The sequence below is a fragment of the Vollenhovia emeryi genome, unplaced genomic scaffold, assembly GCF_000949405.1.
Source record: "Vollenhovia emeryi isolate VEMERY1.0 unplaced genomic scaffold, V.emery_V1.0 DF939148.1, whole genome shotgun sequence".
Classification (NCBI taxonomy): Eukaryota; Metazoa; Arthropoda; class Insecta; order Hymenoptera; family Formicidae; genus Vollenhovia; species Vollenhovia emeryi.
This window is the reverse complement of record NW_011967218.1, coordinates 1,101,675-1,122,747: the sequence shown is the minus strand read 5'-3', so window position 1 is coordinate 1,122,747 and position 21,073 is coordinate 1,101,675. Positions and strand designations below refer to the sequence as shown.

At 44.9% G+C, this 21,073-nt stretch overlaps 1 protein-coding gene across 4 annotated transcripts in view; it reads left to right on the top strand.

Moving 5' to 3' along the window:
* Window positions 1-21,073, top strand: part of LOC105565929 (probable serine/threonine-protein kinase DDB_G0278901) — an 86,086-nt gene that overhangs the window by 59,434 nt on the left and 5,579 nt on the right. For 3 of the 4 annotated variants that reach the window (XR_001009238.1, XM_012019522.1, XM_012019521.1), the window contains exon 2: window positions 16,549-16,554. Coding sequence is in view for 2 of the 4 variants with exons in the window: in XM_012019522.1 (XP_011874912.1) it covers window positions 16,549-16,554 (6 nt within the window). In the remaining 2 variants the exon portion in view is untranslated. Of the gene's footprint in view, window positions 1-16,548; window positions 16,764-21,073 lie in introns of all 4 variants that reach the window. The other variant, XR_001009237.1, reaches the window with a different exon arrangement.

Here is a 21,073-nt window from a genome sequence, read left to right as displayed (position 1 = left end):
GGCCTACTCTCCCTGTCTCTCCCTGTCTCTCCCTGTCTCTCCCTGTCTCTCCGTGTCTCTCCGAGTCTCTCCCTGTCTCTCCCTTCTCTCCCTATCTCTCCCTGTCTCTCCCTATCTCTCCCTGTCTCTCCGAGTCTCTCCCTGTCTCTCCCTGTCTCTCCGTGTCTCTCCGTGTCTCTCCCTGTCTCTCCGTCTCTCCCTGTCTCTCCCTGTCTCGCCGTGTCTCTCCCTGTCTCTCCCTTCTCTCCCTGTCTCTCCCTGTCTCTCCGTGTCTCTCCCTGTCTCTCCTTATTTCTCCCTGTCTCTCTCTCTTCCCTCCCCTTCTCTCTCTCTCACTCCGTTGTTAACGACGGTGTTCTTGCTGCAATCGGAACGCAAATAACAAGTATCGCGGCACGATGCAAAAACACTTGGACGAACGCGACCCTGACGTAGGTTCGTCCGGGAGGAAGAGGGCCAGAAATCATCGGACGGAGAGTCGAAACGCTCACAATGTTTGCACGGAACACCCGGCACCGGCACCTGCTGTGAACCTGCTCGCGAACCATCTTCTCGCTACTTTCTCGCCGGCGTCGGTACTCAAATTTCCGCCCGGGATTCCTTCATAAATCGTTCTCGCGATTACAGCAGGATACGCATTCAAATCCGTGCGCGAAACTCGCGCGCGCACCGCCGACCTTATGGGGTTACCGGGATTCCGATAAAGTTATCATCGCATCGAGTATCAAGTTACTTATTTTGCCTATAGATATTGCAAATTGAAAATTGTAATAAAAGGATCGACACGCGAACAGATTTGTAGCTACATGAAAGATGAAACGTAAGAAAGACATTAACGTTAAAATTACCTTTTGCGAATAACATCCGGTGTTACTTCAGGGCGTATTTTTCTTACAGAATAAATTTGATACGCGAAATCAAGCGCCGCTTATTATTTCACCGCGCTGATTTGACTCACGCAATTCGGGCGTCCTTTCGAAGAACAATCGCACGCAGCTTATCCCGAAGACGTACGACCGAATATCGAAGATCACGCTCGCCGTTATCGAGCATGTCCGAGACTGACGTAAGACTCGCGAGCCGCAGCGAGTTGAGAACCGCTTAGGCCACACGCACACTCTTCGGTGGCTCCAATTAAGCGGGCAACATTAATTTCAACCACCCGGTCCGACCCCGCGGTTATCTCCTTCTCTCCCGCTCCCGTCGTTTCGTCAGTCCTTTCCTTGTCCCTTCGTTCCTGTCCCTGTACTCCTCCTCTTCGTAACCCCTTCCCTTCGTCCCTCACGTCCCGGCCCTTCCTCGCTCTACCCTCCTCGCGTCGTATGCGCTTCCACTCGCTCTTCCGCGCGTCCGCGCGCGCGTACACGCACACGCGTGCTCGCCTTTCCGTTTTCTTCGCGCTGCCCTCGCCCTCGGTATACGCGAATTGCGCGCGTCGCGATGCGTGCGCCGCGCGTATAAGTACGTAAATTACCTGGACGCCCACACGCGCGTGTCGTCGCCGATGCACGTACAAGGCGAGCCGCTATCGGCGCGGATCGCTCGCGAATCGAGCTTCTCGCGGGCAATTTGCTCTCGCGCGGCTCTCCACGCTCGCAACTAAAATCGTTGACGCTTTGCTCAACGTTCGGACTTGGACGTCACCCGCAAACATGTGGACCGTCGTTCGACTTTATATTTGTCTTTCGAGTGGCGTGCGCTTACACCAAGTTCGTCAAATATCTCTACTTGTTTCGGAACACGAGCTCGTTACCTTATTTTACTGCTCGCTCTGATAACGTTGCCGAACACCGAGCTGAAAGGCCCGGCGTAAACAGACGCGTTACGTTCGCATTTAATGCACAGTTAACCCCGGTAACGTTGTTGCCGAATAAACATTTATTGCGAAAATATACACAGCCGACGCGCGGAATAGCCGCGCGTTAAAATTTCGTTGGGATATACCTCTTTCCCAGCGAGAACGTCGAACCAACGTCGAATCGACGTCAATCGGGTCGAAACCGCGACCCAGCCGACAGTTTTCGAAACTAGTCGAGCTTTGGGACTTCAATTTTCGTAGTAAATTACTACGTTCGACGTTCCGAATATATTTAACACAGCTTATTGGAGAGAACTGTCAGGTTAACTTATTCAATACACTAAAAAACAACTTTTGCTGCCGTAGAGCTAATCATGGCTTGCTAAAAATATTTTGCTGTCACAACTATAAATTTCTGGACCACGGCAAACGGTTTGCCGTCGCACCCAATACAATAGGCACAGTAGCAAAATATTCAGCTGTCGCAACTAAATATTAGCCGTCCATATTTCACAACTGAAATCAAGTTGCCACGTGCAGTTTTTACCCACGGCAGCTACATTTTTCCTTCCGCGTGCAAAGTTTAATACAGATTAGTTTTAACGCAAGAATCAAGTTCCAAAGCTCTTAATTAGTTTTGAAAAACTGACCGGCCGGGACGCGGCTTCACGGAAAAAAAAATTAGCTGCTGTAGCTAAATAACTTAGCAAAAATGGACAGCTAATATTTTTAGTTGTGATAGCTCAATATTTTGCTACGACAGCAAACGGGTTTGCTGTCGTAGCAAAATATTGAGCTATCACAACTAAAAATATTAGCTGTCCATTTTTGCTAAGTTATTTAGCTACAGCAGCTAATTTTTTTTTTCCGTGTTCGGGCCCCATCGACGTCGATTCGACGTTAGTCTCCTCGCCGGGTTCGTGACTCCTCGCCCGCGCCTTCTGTCGTTGATGTCCAGCTGAAAAGAACCGCCGCTGCGAGGTCCCGTCAGCGACGACAGTCATAAATAAGTGCATAAATATGTAAATACGCGCGGCGTATCCCGTACGCGCAGCATCATCGAGTTTCATATATATGCTAATTACTATACAAATCGCCTTTCTTCCATAATTATCCCTCCACCACGCTTACGCGCGTATCCGCGGCTCCGACGCGGTCGCCCCGCTCGCGTAACGTTGTTTTAAAGCAGCCCGTGCCCTCGCGGAATAATGGAAACGCATTTCGCTCGCGCCCGATCCTTCAACACGCGTCTCTACTTACTACACGCCGTTTAACCGCGCGCTAATGCGCGCCCGCCATTGATTATTCGAGTGCGTCTCCTATATTTAACCGGCTGTTTGTTTCTCGTACGCGTATATCGTCCAGCCCCGTTCCCCGATTCTTTCGCGGAGCCCGCCGCTTGCCCGTCGCCTCTCGTTACCCCGATACTCCGTCGTATGTCCTTTCTCCCTCTCTCGGCGCGTCCGCCTTCATCGTATCTCATATCAACCGCCACTCTTTTGCACGATGTCGAGCGCACTCGCGGCCTTGTTTCCATCCCGCCGCCTTGGCAAATGCGATGGTTTACATCGGCGAACGGCAACTTCCTGGGCACGTGGCTCGCGAAGAAGACAGCCGGAGCAGAGAGAAGACAGTGATAAAGAGCCATGCCTATTCTCGCGACCTCCCCGCGTGGCAATCGCTCTCTATAAGTCCTACTAATTTTACATCAAAGTGCCGCGGCGAAGAGGTGTCTTGTGCCGCGCACAATGGAAATTCGAAGTCGATGAAATTGTTACGTAAAGTACACGAGCGAAATTGACTTGAAATTCATGTTCTCGCCACGAAAGGTCGCGCGCGTTCAATTGTGGCGGTAACATTAGAGCTCTACAGCAACCATTTTTTTTCCTGTCTCATTAAAGGGCCGTGTATTAAAGCATCGTGTATTAAAGGGCCGCAGAATGCGGCTCGTTTCGATAGCGTTTTGAAGCGGTAAACGGATAAGCGTCCCGAGTCGACACCGACTCGGCTCGCGTCAATCACCATGTAAGAGAGGTGGAGTGGTGGTAGTTTACTTTGGTGCGTACCAAGTTCCTCGCCACATGCTTGGAGAAGCCGAGGGAACGTAATAGAGCGGAAGGGTGAGCCGGCGAGAGAAGCCGAAGAGCGGCACGAGGGAACGTCACGTTACGTTCCACGGCGGAGTGACGTTTCTAATGCGAAACTAAGGAATTAGAACAGTCGCGCTGTCTAATGAGATACTAATTGCGCCGCATTCTCGTTGTATTGACTCCGACCGGGGATCAGATAAACATAACTCCCGCGCGACCGGGGGAAAGTGAAACGCGCGTCCGTGAGATTTAATCAAATTGCTAAATTCACGAACCAGGAAGCAGGCCTGGATAGAGAGGAGTTTAAGGGGCTTGTTAAAACTGTCTGTTAAAGTATCCGCTGAGAAGAGATCTACGAGCGATGCGGAATGGGAGCGGCAATATGATATCTGCTCGCAATTTACGTGTTTACTTTTAAAAAGAACCCCGTGAGCCATGCACCGACCGACTTATGTAACATCAATATTATAATTTCCCGCTCAACAATATCAATGTAATCCAACACATGTATAACAGTTTATACTGTCGAGTGGGAGATTATAATATTGATGTTATGTAACTGTTAGTTGGTCTTTGCTGGGAGGAAATCGTTGATATGATTTATGAGTGCTCTTAGTTTGAGAGGAGTAGAAGGAGCAAAAGTAGAAGATAAATTTATCATCGTTTTCAAATTCATGAATTTGGGATGAGACGAGTATTGTCGAATAAATAAATATTTAAATGAATTTTGGATATTCGAAGAATAAAGGAGAAATATGAATCTGTTATTAAGAAACTTGATGAATTTTTGTTTAGACCCAGAGAGAGACTGGCGACCATAGTACTCCAACAATTCGAGATAATTTTAAGTGATTGCAAACATAAATGGCGGGGGTAACAGATAATTCCTCTTTGGCAAAAACTCAGGCGATTTACGATAATCGTGAGAGGTAAAGAGGCGCGCGAAGATGCGGGGAGGGAAATGCCTTTCGATCTAATCGCTTTCCATCAATCAGTCAGCGGTGTTAATATCACCTATTTTAGAACGAAATCACGCCGGGCGAGTATCAAATGTGCATTCGACAAAATCACCAGGAGGAATATAATCTATGGTAGCGCAGGGGTAATCACCGGTGTTCCTTCGCGCGCGCCTATCCCGCCGCGCTCAACGAGGCGAGATAATGTCGTGCATTTGAAAATAAGGTGCAACAAACGCGCGCGCGGATAAATAACACGGTGGCGAGAGTGCGCGTCGCGTGTTAAACGCGCGCGACCTTTCGCGCGTCGGAAGGAAACCGCGTGCGAAGCGGATTACGTCTTTACTTCCACCGTCCCTTTAAGCATCCTTATCTTTGTTCTACACGAACGTACGGGCGAGATAACGTCGCGCACGGCGAGACGCTAACTCGAAACAAGCTCGTGCATACGCGTCGCGGGGCGAATCAGCCTTTAGCGTCCGAAGTGGGCGCGATTACGAGGCTGAGATCCCGAAAGGACGGTACCCGATTGTCGAGAGATCAAAGCCTCGAGCGCCGAAAGTGCTCCGCGTTACGTTCACTAGAACGCGATCGCGACGTGGGCTCCTAGAGTCCCTGCACGGGGAGAATTTTTCCGGGTCGAAATTTTGGCCCCACATATATGTTGAACCTTTAATTTTGCTCAGCGGTTTATCCCTTGCATTTTACTGTGTACGACCGTGTTGTCCCTCGATTACATAATTTTCAGGGTAAATTTGAGAGAAAATTCTCTCCGTGCACAATCAGAGTCTGGTCAGTTCTGGCCAAATTCAGCGAGAGAGAAGGATATACTCGTACATTCGTTATTTTCATTTCTCTTCTTCACCTTTCTTCTCTCTTTCTGGTTTTTTCTTCGCTGCCTCTTTCATTCGTGAGTTGCCAGAGAAGGGCCGATCAGAAGTTGCCGTGCATTGACCGGACTCTGATTAGAAGGACTCTAATCGCCCCCGGCTCGGGGATAAGAGCCGCGGGGCTTACGTGATCGCGAGCGTTAGCGCTGTATATCCGATTACAAGATGTGTGTCTACGGGATGCGGTGGGAACCGACCGGTCGTTAAATCGCGCGATTCTACGCGCTCGCGCCCGCACGCCAGTGCGTACGGTGAGATGTGTGCAACACGTGCGCGCGCGGGGCAGCTCGCGCGAAACGCCGATGCGTGAAAAACGTTTGATCCCCCCCCCCCCCTCGTGGGAAAGAGACGTTCGAACGATGATACGTCGGGACGCCATAATTGCCGGCCGCGAAGGTTCGCTCGAAATAGATTCCTTCTCACCTCGACGTCGCGAATTCACTGATTAATGGTGTTTAAGCGGCGATCGATGTGCATCGGTAATTCACTGTTGCGCCAGTCGCAAATCGCACGCGAACGAGCGCGAATCCCGTGCGAATTGACGCGTCTCGCTTTTAATTCAATTAATCGTCATTACGTCAGCGTCGAGAATATCGAGGAGTAGAACGGCGTTATTCAGCATAAAGTTACGATATCTCGTTTATAACGCGAATGAAAACGTTAATAATTTCCTTGTAACATGATGGCCCCATAAATCGGTAATCCTAAGGTGGCCTCGATGGTAAATCATGCGTATCGGAATAAATCCACTTGTCACGATTAATAAATTCTATGTCTTCCCTTTTTTCCCCTCTTACTCAATTCCCCGTTTGTGTTTGCTCCGTATTTCCGCGAGGTTTTCAAGCGCGTGTCAATATAAATTCGCCTTCGCCGCAAACTTGTGGCATTACGAACCTAAGAAACACGTGATTTATATGCGCGGAAAATCCGCGGTCGAGACGCGATCCTCCCTCGCGAGCGTCCTCCTCATCAAATCCCGGCGGATTTTGCGATGAATCAAAAGTGTTTATTATACACGACTGCCTGTTGACGCGAACCGGCTACCGGGAGTCTCGAGTCCCTCCGCGACTGTTTTCGCCGAAAGATAAAATAGACACGCGGAACGATACGATCGCCGTGACGACCGATGATCCGCGCGATAACGCGGTGCGCGCAACGTAATAATTAATAACCGCGAGCGAGCGCACACATCATGTTCCTCCGCGACGCGCGTGAGAACAATGTGTATCGCGATGGTGTACGTTTCGCCGCGGCGGCCAGCTCGCGGAGTCGTGCGCCTCGCTTATCCGCGCGTTAACTGACGGCGGGCCCCGATGTACACCTCCCCTCCTAATCGGGGGAGGACCGATGTAATCCCGATATGTAACGTAGTAATAATGAACCGATAAAGATCTCAACAGCGCCGGTCACGCCCACGACACATAAGACACGACGCCGATGTGTAGCAATGCGGCGGTCGTGACTGCGCGTTGGTGCGCAATGATCCTTGCGAAGTGACTTTCCTCCTCGAGATAACATCGGGGCTACACGAAAACTAAATGGCAAAAGACGCCGGGAGATTATAGTCCCTGCCCCTCCGCGCCACATTGGCGATCGGGATCCAGCGCGGATCGCCGCTTTCTAAACCCTCTCGTCCGCGACCCCGAGTGTAGAGACCGATATCCCTTTTGCACGCTGCTGACTGATACAACGCGAGAAATTGCTACGATTACATGAATGTAACGACTAAGTGTACGCTTGGACGTAATTATTTTCCAATATCGATTACGTATTTATGATAAGTAACGAGCAATCGTGTGACGACACGCATTAAGGGGATGCTGGAGTGATTCTGCACTTTCGCACCTTTTGCACTTAAAACTGTCTGTTTCGTGGAAAGATTTGTGTAATACACAAATTAAATGGCACGTGTACAGATGATCGAAAGCAGCTTGCTATTCCGGCTAAATTAAAGAACAATATGACATCACTGAAACTAAGTTTGTAAGTCTAATAAAAAATAATAGTCAGCAACACATACATACAGTACATGTAGTATGTGTGTTGCTCACTATTATTTTTTATTAGACTTACAAACTTACAATTAGTTTCAGTGATGCCATATTGTTCTTTCATTTGGCCGGAATAGCAAGCTGCTTTCGATCTGTACACGTAAGCCATTTAATTTGTATATTACACAAATGTTTCCGCGAACTGACAGTTTTTAGGTTAGAAAGGTGCAAAAGTGCAGAATCACTCCAGCATCCCCTTAACGCACGTGACCGTCACCAGTGGCCAACAAGGCGTAAACGGAGAGTGTCGTCATGCAGTCAAATAAATACATCGCGCATTATATTTTTGTGCAATTCAATACTGTACATTTACTGCTATAAATTAAATGTTTCATTGTTCTTCTGACAATTAGCGCATCAACGCATTTACCGCCGTGGCGGTCACCAGTGGCCGACAAGGCGTAAACGGAAAGTGTCGTCAGTCAAATAAATGCATCACGCATTATATTTTTGTGCAATTCAATACTATGAATTTACTGCTACACGGAGAGACCGATACGATTACCACATGTCTAATTAGGGTTGGCACAACCCCAGTAAATAGTAGTATTTGGGACAGCTATATCTGTGGTTGTCGTACTCGCATTGATAAGTAGTGGAGACAACTGCATGCGTTTTGTGCGGCAAACTTAGCGAATGTTGCAACACAAAGCAATGTGGATGCCCGTACTATTTACACGCAACATTTTAATTTTACTTATTTTTGCCTAAGCCGGTTTTTCCGTGTATGTATTAAATGTTCCATTGTTCTTCTTACAATTAACGCATGTGCCGCCGCGGCGGTCACCAGTGGCCGACAAGGCGTAAACGGAAAGCGTCGTCAGTCAAATAAATGCGTCACGCATTACACATTTTTGTGCAATTCAATGCCATAAATTTACTGGCGACAGTACATGATTAGCCAATGTAGAAAAAGCAGGGTTGGGAAGTAACTCGTTACTTGTAACGAAGTTATAGTTACTTCTTTTTGGCAACTTAACTTCGTTACTTTTTCTCCATCTGTAACTGTAACTTAACTCAGTTACATTTTTTTCGATAACTAGTTTAATAGTTACATTAACAGTTACTTTATATATTTTTTAAATCTTCACTTAATCGCATAGGTCTTGCCTTTGGGTATATGCGCTTCCCTACACTGAGAAAAATGTCCGATTAAATATAATCGGATAATCCAATTACATGATAACAAACGGATATGTCCGATTAAATTGTATATCCGATGAAAAATTTGATCGGTTTTTCAATCAAATTTCATCGGTAATTGCATTTCATCGGATAAATTCCATCGGATATATCCATAATTTAATCGGAAAAAGTAATCGGAAAAATTAACCATCGGACATACTATTTAATTGGTTTATCCGATGAAAATTTTTCTCAGTGTAGAGGCACAATTCATGGGCTAATATTGGTTAAACATTGGTTATATTGGCAGTGAATTAGCCAATATTTCCCCAATATTGGTCATAAAATAAATGCAAATATACTACTGATATTGTACCTAGATGATTATTTATTATTGGATTGATTGTATTAGCAAGATTGTCCAATAAAATTGTAATATTGAATATAGAATAAATGCTAATGTAACGCCGATGTTACGTATTAATAATTGCACGGTACTGTGTTTATATTGAAAGTACATTGCCAAAATAAGAGGCCCTCCACCACCCCCGCCAATTTCCATTGGCGGTCCTCTTTTCTTTACAATAATTACAATTATTATTATTGCATTACCTACCCGTATTCCGATTTATAGACCTACCTACCCGTACTTCAACATAATGAACCTACAAATCTTTCATTAACCGCGACGCGATTTTTTAGGGGTTTGACTTGGAGTTTAACGCAACCGCCGGGTTTTAATAGGGGTTTCACTCTCGCACATATGCGAGAATGTATATAGAAGCATAACCCACCCGAATTGTGACAAATCAAAAGAAATCAAAGTATACTTCGTACAGCACCTTACTTAGGTACTCCATCAAAGTGGCCAATATTGACCACTTACCTCATCGTATTTAGTCCTTCGTTGGGCCAGATTGGACATACCTTTCGTTGCTCCTGGCCATAACAGTCTGGTCATTTCGACCAGAGATCAGGAAGGAAGAAAATTCCTTCCATAGTCGGTTTATCACCGACAGATATTTCGTACGGTTCGGACGTATATGCGAGCGTCGATCGTATCGAAATGCGCGACCGCGAGAGGTTAATTACAGAAGAAAATTAAGTGAAAAAATTTGCCGTATAAAACTCTTCAAATATATTTTTACTTCCGTTATTTATTCGAGAATAGATAATGACTGTCTCTTCGTGACTCGATCTTTAAATTCAACGTTCAAGTATACAGTGTGTAGAAAAAAAACAATTTACTTCGCGTTGTATTTATTTTAATGATATTCCGCGATAAATTAAAATTTACAATATGAATGAAATTTAACAATTAATACCTTGTTGAAAATTTGCTGAAAAACCGCGAAGACCGACCGCGAAAATACGAAGATGCGTGTAACTATGCATGTATTCATGCGAGACGCATCTTGAAAGTGAATCGCGGGACACACATACAGAATAAATGACGTGAGATCCATAGAAAAGCAACTTTCCGTACGATAGATAGACCGACAATTGAACATTCTAGTTAATCAACAATCTCAAATAACGTATGAAAATAATATAAAGTTTCAGCGGTCTCGACAAGATATTAGAATCTCACGTCATAGTTTTTAATTTTATATACATGTATAAATTTGCTACTAAAAAATTGATAGAATATATTACAAGGGATTAGCTCGACGAATAAATTAATAATATTCGTCATATTTTGCGTGAAAATGTGTGACGTGCTGCAACCGAGCGCACCCAAACCTCCACAATCAAAATCGCGATCATTCCCCTTCGACAAATGAAATATATTAAAGTGAACATGAAATTATGTTATAATCTATCCATTTTTTGGTAATGAATCTCCAGAATATATCAGTCTATGATCTACATTCTACACACAGAAAAATATTATTGTACAGTCAAGAAAAGTAATTACTCAGTTTATTTTATTCCGTTTAAGTAATAGTTTGCTTCACAACAAAGAATATTTTCTTAATAATAGTTTTAAGATATACTTGTTACTAGTCTTAGAAAAGCTTGCCATCTTATACTCAAAGAAAGAATTTATTCTTCTTTGAAGAAAAATTATAAAACTTATTGAAGAATTCCGTATGCTTCTTTTAATAAAATCAGAAGAAACAAAATTATTTTGCTTCAAATAATTCTATGTATTCTTGTTTCAAGTACTAGACTTACTAAGAACCAGAATATATTTTGAGTAAATATAACACTCGCGACGACATTATGATAGATTTGCGGATATATAAACTCATCAAATATTTTTCTGTGTGTACGATCTACGAGATTCGTTACCGCAATAAAAAACTACTCACTCACCGACCGACGCGCAGCAGCGGAGTTGACTACGTTGATTCTGTAACACAAATGTACAATTCGTTAAAGCAATGTTCAATGTGAAAACTAATATTGTAAAATATATTTGCAAAATATATAGTCGCATGAGTAATTCTTATGCGTATCAAACTTTATTCGATTCGATGTTCAAGTGATTAACGCGCGAGAGATTTTTCGCGAAAGAACTTCACGAGAATGAACTTTTATGAAATATCAAGTGGTTGCTTGTTCTCTAATTATCATTTTGACATTATTGAATTATGACATGGAACGACTAAAAGAGAAACTGGGAAAGAGATTACTTTTACACAAAATGAAAAATGACATTTACCTTAAAGTTGCTCCGCCGGTGCCTGATGCCGTTTCCAGGCCTGCTCCTCCTCTCAGATTGGTCCTCTGGCACACTCGCAAAGGCACAAAGATCGTTCGCGCGATTTTACACTCCCGTAAAGCACACCATGTGAAAGCATGTACCTTGTTCCGTCAAGTTCGCCTCCACTTCGAGTCGGCGAGTATTATACGAAAAACTGCCAAATCTCGAAAGTGATCGACAGGAACGGACGTTTGACAAATACTTGCTTTTCAAATGAGCTTTGAAAAGTCTTTAGTCCAATTATTTTAAACGGCACTCCCGAACGCGACGAAAATGGAAATTTTACGCGCACTTTTGTATGTTTAATTGTTAAGGAGATTATTTCTTGGTACGCGATCGATTACAAGTGTTCGTTATTATATTATCCGACGATTCGTGTACTATCTCGCGCTTTTCAAAGCGCTTTCTGAAAGCGATAAATGTTTCACTTGAACCGACGAAAATTTTCAAGCACTACGCAAAAGAGATTCATTCCAGTTCGATCATTGAAAAAAAGGCACTGTCACTCGTGGATGTAAGTATCGGAACTAATAATTTCTCTATGTAATTCACTTATCGCTTTCTCTTCAAAGCACCCGCGATATTCGTCTCGACGCACCGTAGAGATCAACGAATATGATCACGACAATTAGTTCTCGCACGAGACGATCGCGTTACGAAAAGCGACGCGAAGACACGCGGGACGGAACATCCGACTCGGTCGACTGATACGCGCCGAATGATGCGACACAATAGAGACCGTTTTCGACCGAGGTCACGGTCACGAGGTGATTACGTTCACAGCGGTATGTAAGTTTTTGTTTACCGGCGCTCGGCGACCGAGCTGTTTACGCCGCAACGATCATTGCCTGGAATCAAAGCTCGGGCTGTGACGCTACGTGTTTCTTGGAATCCGCGCTCGGTCGTGTTGTATTTTGTGAACGATATCATCGCGCGATCGCGATCTGTACGTCGAAGAAATCAAAGCCGAGATCAGAGCGCGAGCTAACTTGAAATCCACTTGCTCAGGACGATAATTGCTTCCTTAAACGATGCTCGCACCCTCAGAAAGGACTTCTGTTACCGAGTTACAAAAACTTTTCTCTTATTAACGGAATCGTACAAATGTTGGTCAGAATTTTGAGTCGAATCTCATCGCGACACGTTTTGCGAATACTATACGGCACTCCCGAACGCGATGGGTACCTTTGGTTGTCCCGTCTTTAGAGTCTGTACTCTCTAAAAATTAATCAGTGCATCATTACTGTAAATCAGTGAACATTCATTGTTTTCAGTAATAAACCACCGAGTGATTTTTAGAGAGTAACCCTTCAGGGTACTTAAGCCCCTCCACCACGACAAGGTAGTACCCGAGGAGGGGATTATCAACAGGAAGCTGTGCAATTACATACTCTGGGGAAAAAAAAGTCAGTTACAAGCCATTTTGGGGCCCACAATTAGTAATCGAATTATTTAGATTGTTCGTAACTCTAATCTTTTACGAATTTTATCCCGCGTAACTAAAAATCACAATTAGCTGTTCTATCTACATCCAAGATATTAAAGTAATACTAATCAATTCTCTCAATTAGTTCTGTCGATATTCAGTAACGCAAAGATATTTTTCACTTAAGTGGCAATAACCGAAATGTTAAGTTACTTAACTACTTCAAAAAACGGTCAAAATTTTTCCCAGAGTAGAGTTACGAGCAATCCAAATAATTCGATTACTAATGGTGGGCCCCAAAATGGGTTACAACTGTCTTTTTTTTCCCCAGAGTATGTGTATATATAGAAAAATGAAAATTGAATGAATATAAATTAGTGTTGCTATTTAATGCACGATGTGAGAGAGATTCATCCATTCGAAAGATTAATTCGCACTCTCGATCTTGGGACAAAATCAATTTTATCGGAATTTATCAATAATGCCTCGTAAACTGATAATCCGAGATAAGCCATTCTCGTCTCGTTAGAAGCGCTGGAATCTTAGCTTTCCAACGAGACCAAGATCATCTCGCTACGATTTTTCTATGCGAAGTTATTGACGATTATATCGACTCGCGATCTTAATCCTCATTCAGAAACAGCAGACGGCGCGTATATGCGGCGTCTCGCGCGGCGATGTTTACTACCGAACAGCTGCGCCTCGTATGTTTTTATGCCAGTTTTTTGGGGACGTAGTACGCTCGCGTACTACTCGCGTAAAATTCGCGTGGCCTTCGCAAATGAATGGTGCGCGCGCGCCCGATTTTTAAAACGCTATAACTCGGCGAAAAATCGACGTAGCGACACGAACCAAAAACCAATCTCCTTCGTTTGGCATCCCGCAGATGTCTACGCTGAATACGTATACCATTATCATGAGACTTACACACGGCAATAGAATAAAAAGTAAAATGCTGAAATAGAAATTACACGTATAACTGCTAAATATAAAAATTGGCTGGCAAACTATATTAGACTGTACAGCAAGATTGCCCAATAAAATTGTAATATTGAATATAGAATAAAGGCTAATGTAACGCCAATGTTACGTATCAATAATTGTACGGTATTGCATTTACATTATTTCCCAACACTACATCAATACTTTGTGCTATCCGGGCTTTATCAACACTTTATATTATAATTCAACTACAGATTTAATATTTTTATTTTCATTGCAAGAAAGTTATAATTGCAAAGTAACAATTCGTTACTTTTTGGGTAACTGTAACGCGTTACTTTTTATAATTAGTAACTTGTAACTGTAACTAGTTACATTTTTAGCGAAAAAACTGTAACTGTAACTAGATACTTTTATAAAGTAACTTTCCCAACTCTGAGAAAAAGTGCTAAACGACGCAAGCTGGCAAATTCTAATTAAAGAAATTTATTGCGAAAAATATTACCTCAGCCAGGGTTTGAACCTGGTTTGACTTCCCTACACTCTAGGCGGGCGTCTCACACCAGCGTCTCACCTTTATTGCAATAAACAGTATTAATGATGACATCTTCGCGTACAATTTTCGACTAGAACTACGCGCCGGTCCGAGTTGTCGACCGTACACAGAACTGTCGAAACTGTCGATTTTTACCACTATAAATTAAATGTTTCATTGTTCCTCCACTGAAAAAAATTTCTGGTTGAATATGGACGAATCAGATAATTCCTTTAGGATTTACCAGAATTCCTTTAGGATTTACCAGAATTTCTGTAGGATTACAGGAATTACAGGCGTAATCTACACTGACTTTTCGTTTACGCTAATCGAATTCTTTTATACTAATTGGACACTGAAAAAAATTTCTGGTTGAATATGGACGAATCAGATAATTCCTTTAGGATTTACCAGAATTTCTGTAGGATTACAGGAATTCTGGTAAATCCTAAAGGAATTCTGGTAAATCCTAAAGGAATTATCTGATTCGTTCATATTCAACCAGAAATTTTTTTCAGTGTCCAATTAGTATAAAAGAATTCGATTAGCGTAAACGAAAAGTCAGTGTAGATTACGCCTGGCGAGTGTGTTAAGGACTGTAGAGAATTGATCGTCGCTTATTACGGTGCTTAATCGCCTCGCGAAGAGAATAGGTGACGATGTCAAGGAGGAGGAGAAAGATCGAAAGCAAATACGAGGGACGAGAGGGATAAGAAAGGGGGCGGTCTTTCGTCGGTGAAACCGGTACTTCTGCATCGACGACGATGGGATGCAATGAAGCTATTAATCGTCTCTTCGAGCTACGCATTTACTCGCGAATGTCTTCCGCTCGTAATTTTTGATGTTTATTATCGCGAGCTGCACATCCCTCGCGAGAGGATTAATATCCAAAGGATACATCCTGCTGTACTCAAATACTGAACGCCCGATACTTTCGCGATCCGGTGCGAAATTAAAAAATTTTGAAAACTTTTAAATTAAAAAAATTTTAAGTCTATAATAAATCTTTTAAAATATACATCTTTCCAAATGTTTGAATAATTATTTCATGCTAAATCCGTCGTGAAAAAGGGCACGTGATTACGATCTCGCGTCAAATTTCAATTTTTTTAAAGAGTCCGACACAAATCTTTAAAGTATATACATCTCAAAAATTCGGAGTTTCGAATAACCGTTCGGCGACTTTCGCAATCTGTCGCGATAGAAACGTATAGCGATAACAATTGCGTTCGGGAAATATTTTTACAGTTCGAAGACATGGCGAATTGGGGTGTCTTGTACCGAGGAGTCGTTTAAGAAATACTGGTCGCTTAATCGCCGTAATGTAAAGATACACATGCCGCGCGTCTAAAATCGGATGATAGTTAACCGGGGTGAAGGAACGTACGCGAGGAAAAGGGACGGAAAGAAACGGCGATAAAGGAAAAGAGGCAGACAAGACCGCGCCTTAATGGAAACGAGTTAACGACCCGTGGAAACGTAAACGCAGTCACGTACACTCGAGTAACGATCGACCAATAACGAGTGACCAATCAGCGATCATTATTTATGGTTATGGATATAGCCACGGATCCAGTGGTTACTTTTCGTACAGTTCTACGGGTTAACTTGGGAACACCTTAACGAAGACCCCGTGAGAGTCCCAGCCAGCCACGGTGGGAAGCCGCGCGTAACAAGCGATATTTATATAATACAAAATCTCAGGCAGACGAAAAATCCGAAACGTCGGTCACGAGTACCGTTCGCCGTGCCGTATTCGACAAGATAAAAGACTCAAGTTTCAGTAAGGACGCGCGTTTCACTCCGCAATTATGTCGAATCTTCAGAGCTCGCTCAGTCGCGACGACAGCAAACGTATCAAGTCTACGTCTGCGTTAACAATGTCTATGTATAAGGTGTGTTGATGTAAGGGCGACGTTGTGTGCACGAGGGTGCAAATGATAAAGATGAAAATGTGTATTTGATGAAATTGTCCGGAGTTGGGCAGGAGTTTTAATCGGTGTGTTTTTTCTTTTTTGTTCTCAGGACGAAGTAAGTAACGACCCACCCAGCTACGAGCCGTACTCGGGCTAGACGGGGCTAATGGCGAAATGGCATCGGGGAACGTGAGCTTTTCTGAACGAAGCCGTTAATACGCTTATTGTATAAGCCCCGATCGCAGGCGTATCTGCGATTAAATCGATATCTCAATGACGCGTACGGATGCCCGGTGGTTTGCAATCAGATTGATCCATCGAAATGTAAGACGACCTTCACCTTCTTGTGATACGCACTGTACAGTTACGTAGATGAATTAATATGGATTAACTTGCAGCTTTGAGAACGCATTGAGCGCCATGATTACTCCGAGAGACACCATTTCTTTCGCGTAAGGACATTTAAAAGTATGTCCACCGTTCGCGCGCCCCTCGAGCCGACCGCTCGGGATTCGCTTCGCTATTTCAGTCCGTTTCCTTTACGCGCGCGCGGAATTTTACTCGGCGTGCAAGTTTTTCAGTTTAAAAGAGAGGATTAATATCCACCTTATGCAGGCAGAACGCGCTGTCATAAACCACCTTTTTCGTCGCGCTTCGTTCTACACTCCAGGCTGTGCCTCTGAAATACCGTCGGTGCACGCGGCGGAGGCCGACCGTTCCGATCGCAAAAACCTTGCGACATAAACAATTCGAAAATGTGGGTTACAGGGTATCGCTATGCCGCTCGCGATATCGTATATCTGCTCGCGGCGAGCGTAGGAAATACATAAAGCGCCTATGCGGAATCCGCGTCCTGGATAACGAGTGCCATGCCGACGCGGAGTCAACGTCGGGCCTTAAAACTGTCAATCGGGCCCGCGGCTCGAGAGACAGAGACAGAGAGAGAGAGAGAGAGCACTCGTAATTCTCGAGAGTCGAGAACGACTCGGGAGAATCGAGGAGACCTGCCCGCACGGCTAACCCGTGTGTCGACACGCTTAGCCTCGTTTGTCCCAAGTAATGGCCGTAGTCATAACTCAAGCGGCTCCGCTCTCGCGGCTCGTTCCTTTCCTACATATCCCGGCGCACATACGCGGACAAGGACGGGACGATCAGATTCACGGAAAGGACAGGTCGATCAGGCTGTCCGCGCGCCGCGCGCCGATCGCCCGATCGTTCCATTCTGATTCCGCGACGCTTGATCGGCTAATCCTTGTGTTCATTTCGATGCTTCTGCCGTCGTTATCCGACATGCTTCGCGTTCCCTACGTTGTAACGCACTCCGAGTCGTTTGCTGCCTCCGCGGAGAGAACGTTTTTTTTTCCAATTTATCCTGAACCTCGTGTAATCGTGGGGCGACGTGGGATTTCGGAAGAATTTCGCGGGAATTTTTGAAAAGTTCACCATACATTTTACTATCGGACGCTTACAAGTATTTCTAGAATGTCGTGAAAGAACGTGAAGATGAACCGCAGATCGTAGACGGAAAGAACGGATTAAAGTGAAACAGTCCGCCTTGCGAAAGTATCGTCCTGGGGCTCGATTCTTGAATTTCTTACAGAAAAGTTGCAAGTTAATTGGCTACTCGCACGGCTTTCGACCAATCGACATTCAACTTTTCCGCGAGAGCCGAATTACGTTTCTCTATCGGATGATTTCAAGAATCGAGCCCCTGGAGTCGACATCTTAACTCAGTTACATCACTGCGGCCGCGTTGGAGAACGTTGCACTTTTATTTGCATGGCCAGGACCGCCGTCGAGAGCTCGCGCGGTTAATGGGCGAAAATTGAATGAAGTGCGTCTTCGCCATTGCATCGAGGCAATGGCCTTAACGACTTAACGACGGCGTCCTCTTCCTTCGTATCATTCTATTAACGTATCAACTCGTTGCCTCTGAACGAGAATATCATAATTATCGGTGATAAATTTCGCGCTGATTCAACGCGATGCACCCGTCACCGGGCAACCTGGTAATGTCTGCGGCGAAGGTGAACGGGATTTTGTTTTCTCTCAATTAAAACGCGTGGCTTTACATCTGCGACATTGCTCGGCACAAAGTGATCAATAAATTGTCTTCCTCAACGTCCCGTCTGCAATAATAACGAGCCAGAGATTGTCGAAATTACATTCGCAATTGCGTGACCGCGAGAGACGGCCGTTTCCTCCTACAAATCCCGATCAGGTGTGCATCGTTAAAATGTAATAATCGCTTATTGCCCGTCTTTTGCGCGACGAAGGCTTATCATTACGCTGTCAATGCTAGTCCACCGCCGTAATCGCCGGACGACATCGGTCGACGGAAGGAGGAAGAGGAAGGAGAAGGAGAGGACCGCCTGTGGTCATGAATACCTAATGTACAAACCAACAAGTAGGCTCCTCACCGGGCAACTCTTTTCGCACATCGAGCGCTCGCGCGGATCGTCCGATAAATCGCGCGGGGACAACATCGACACGCTCTCAGCTTTGTCCTAGCTGTTTTCCCTTCCGGCGATGCTTCGTATCTGCCGATGATGTTGACGTTGAAAGAGATCAAGCCGGCACTTTGCCGAGCGAGTGTAGATTGCCACACGTATCGGGAGCGATGCAACTCTCGGCTACACGACTCACCTCGCCTACGGTCATTTAATCGCGCGTGGCCTATCTCTGAATGCGAGAATCGAAGCGCAACTAACCCCCCCCCCCCTTTCCCCCCCCTTTACTCGTCTGGGTGCATCAGCCAGGATGATTGCCGACTCTCATTGTGTCGTTGACACGCTCTATACGGAGAGCCTCGTTCGTAAACGCTATAATTATCGCGTCACGAGCGGCGTTTGAAACGCAAAGGATCCGCGGTAAAGGAAGAAAGGCGCCCGAGCGAAAGCCGTTTTGAGAAGTTTACGATCATTATTGGCCTACGACTGGAATTCTGAAAATATCCCCGCGTCGTATTGTTCTTCGCACTTTCTAATTCTGTCAAATGAAATTGCAGTCCAACTTTCTACATTCAGGTTTCTCGCCTCGGGTATACGATAATCCGCGGAACCGGTTGAAAACCAGGCGAGTACATTTGTATTTGTCCAAAATGTTTCGTCGTCAATTTTCGCGACGCATATCTTGTCACGCTGCGTTCGCTGCCGTAGAACTGTTTCGTAATAAAAAAGAAAGAAAAGAAAAAAAGAAAGAAACCACTTGAAATTTCACGTGCACGCGGAGCGCAGCGCAATTCGCTCTCCGGACACGATCGCCGGTCATTTGCTCCGCGCGGAATCCTACTAATTTACAGATCATTTTTAACGAATTCAAGACACCGCTGCCCCTTTTTATTCTCCGCTGCGCCTCCTTCGCGTTTCTGCCGATACGGATGTAATTAAAAGCAACGTGACGGGCAAGTCGAGCAGCGGACTGAAAGGGCGATCGCTGGAATAGCGGCGGCTATTCGTTACGCGAGAATCGCCCGGAGGAGAAACTGGAGGCCAGTAGCTGACATCTATCTCAGGAATAGAACGAGAAAATTAGTAGTGCGGTCGATCGCCGATGGACGAGCGATCTTATAACTTTATCCTTTGTATCGATGCGCGGCGTGAATTCTAACGATACACTTTTTCGCCCTCGCGACGCCGATAGGTCGAGTCTCGCCTTGTATTTTACAGAGAAAAATTATTCATACGCAAATGGCTAATCAGTAATGTTTGTTTAAATCGCTCGGCGTGTTTTCCGATGTAACGACCGAGCTAATTAGCAATGTAAATGTCACGTCGTTACGCAGTCGCGTCCGCGCGCGCGCGCGTGCACGATTGTGCAGCGAGGAAAAAAAATGCAATTAAACTGACAGACCGAGCTACGAGCTGACGTCTATCTCTAAGAGTGGGACAAGGAAATTAGTGTTTCTCCGAGGCTGCACGTCGCCGGCTGCTCCGCCGAGGTACTTTTGGGGTTGCGCTCGGCTCGGGGGAGAAGGGCGCCTTAAGCATTATTGGTTTTACCCTCGAGTCTTTGGAGAGGGATTACCGTAAGTGGGAAGGGCGAGAATGAGAAGAGAGCCCGGAGGAGTCTGGGGAGCGCGAGGAGGCTCTTCTCTCGGCGAGCGCGTTTCCTGCGCTTGACTGCAAGACTGCCTCGCTTAAGTAATTAGACTGCCGACTGTTCGTTACCTCAGTCATTCCTGAGGAGAAGAAAACAGCCAGGGATAGTATGCGCACGTTCAGCAGCGTGCGACTAGCCAACACCCCGACATCCCGCGGGCGAGCTTATCGTTTCACCGGACGGTACTTATTAGAGATTAATAATCAAAATTATTCCCTCCCCTCTCCCCCCCCCTCCCTGTCTCTTTCTGTCTCTCCGTGTCTCTCCCACACTGAGAGAAAAGTGCGTAGTATTTGCGACTATAATTGCATAGTAAAATAATTATAGTCAGGAATATCATTTTTATAGTAATTATCACTATAATATTAGTAATAACAACCACATAGCCATAGTGATGCCAACCAGCATAAAAATTTTACTATTATTTATGAAGCTTTTAACCATTATTCTGGTAAAATATTAAGATGGTGAATAGTAACTAAATTAACTAGTTTTATATAGTAGGTGCAAGTACAATAATAGTAAATTTAATT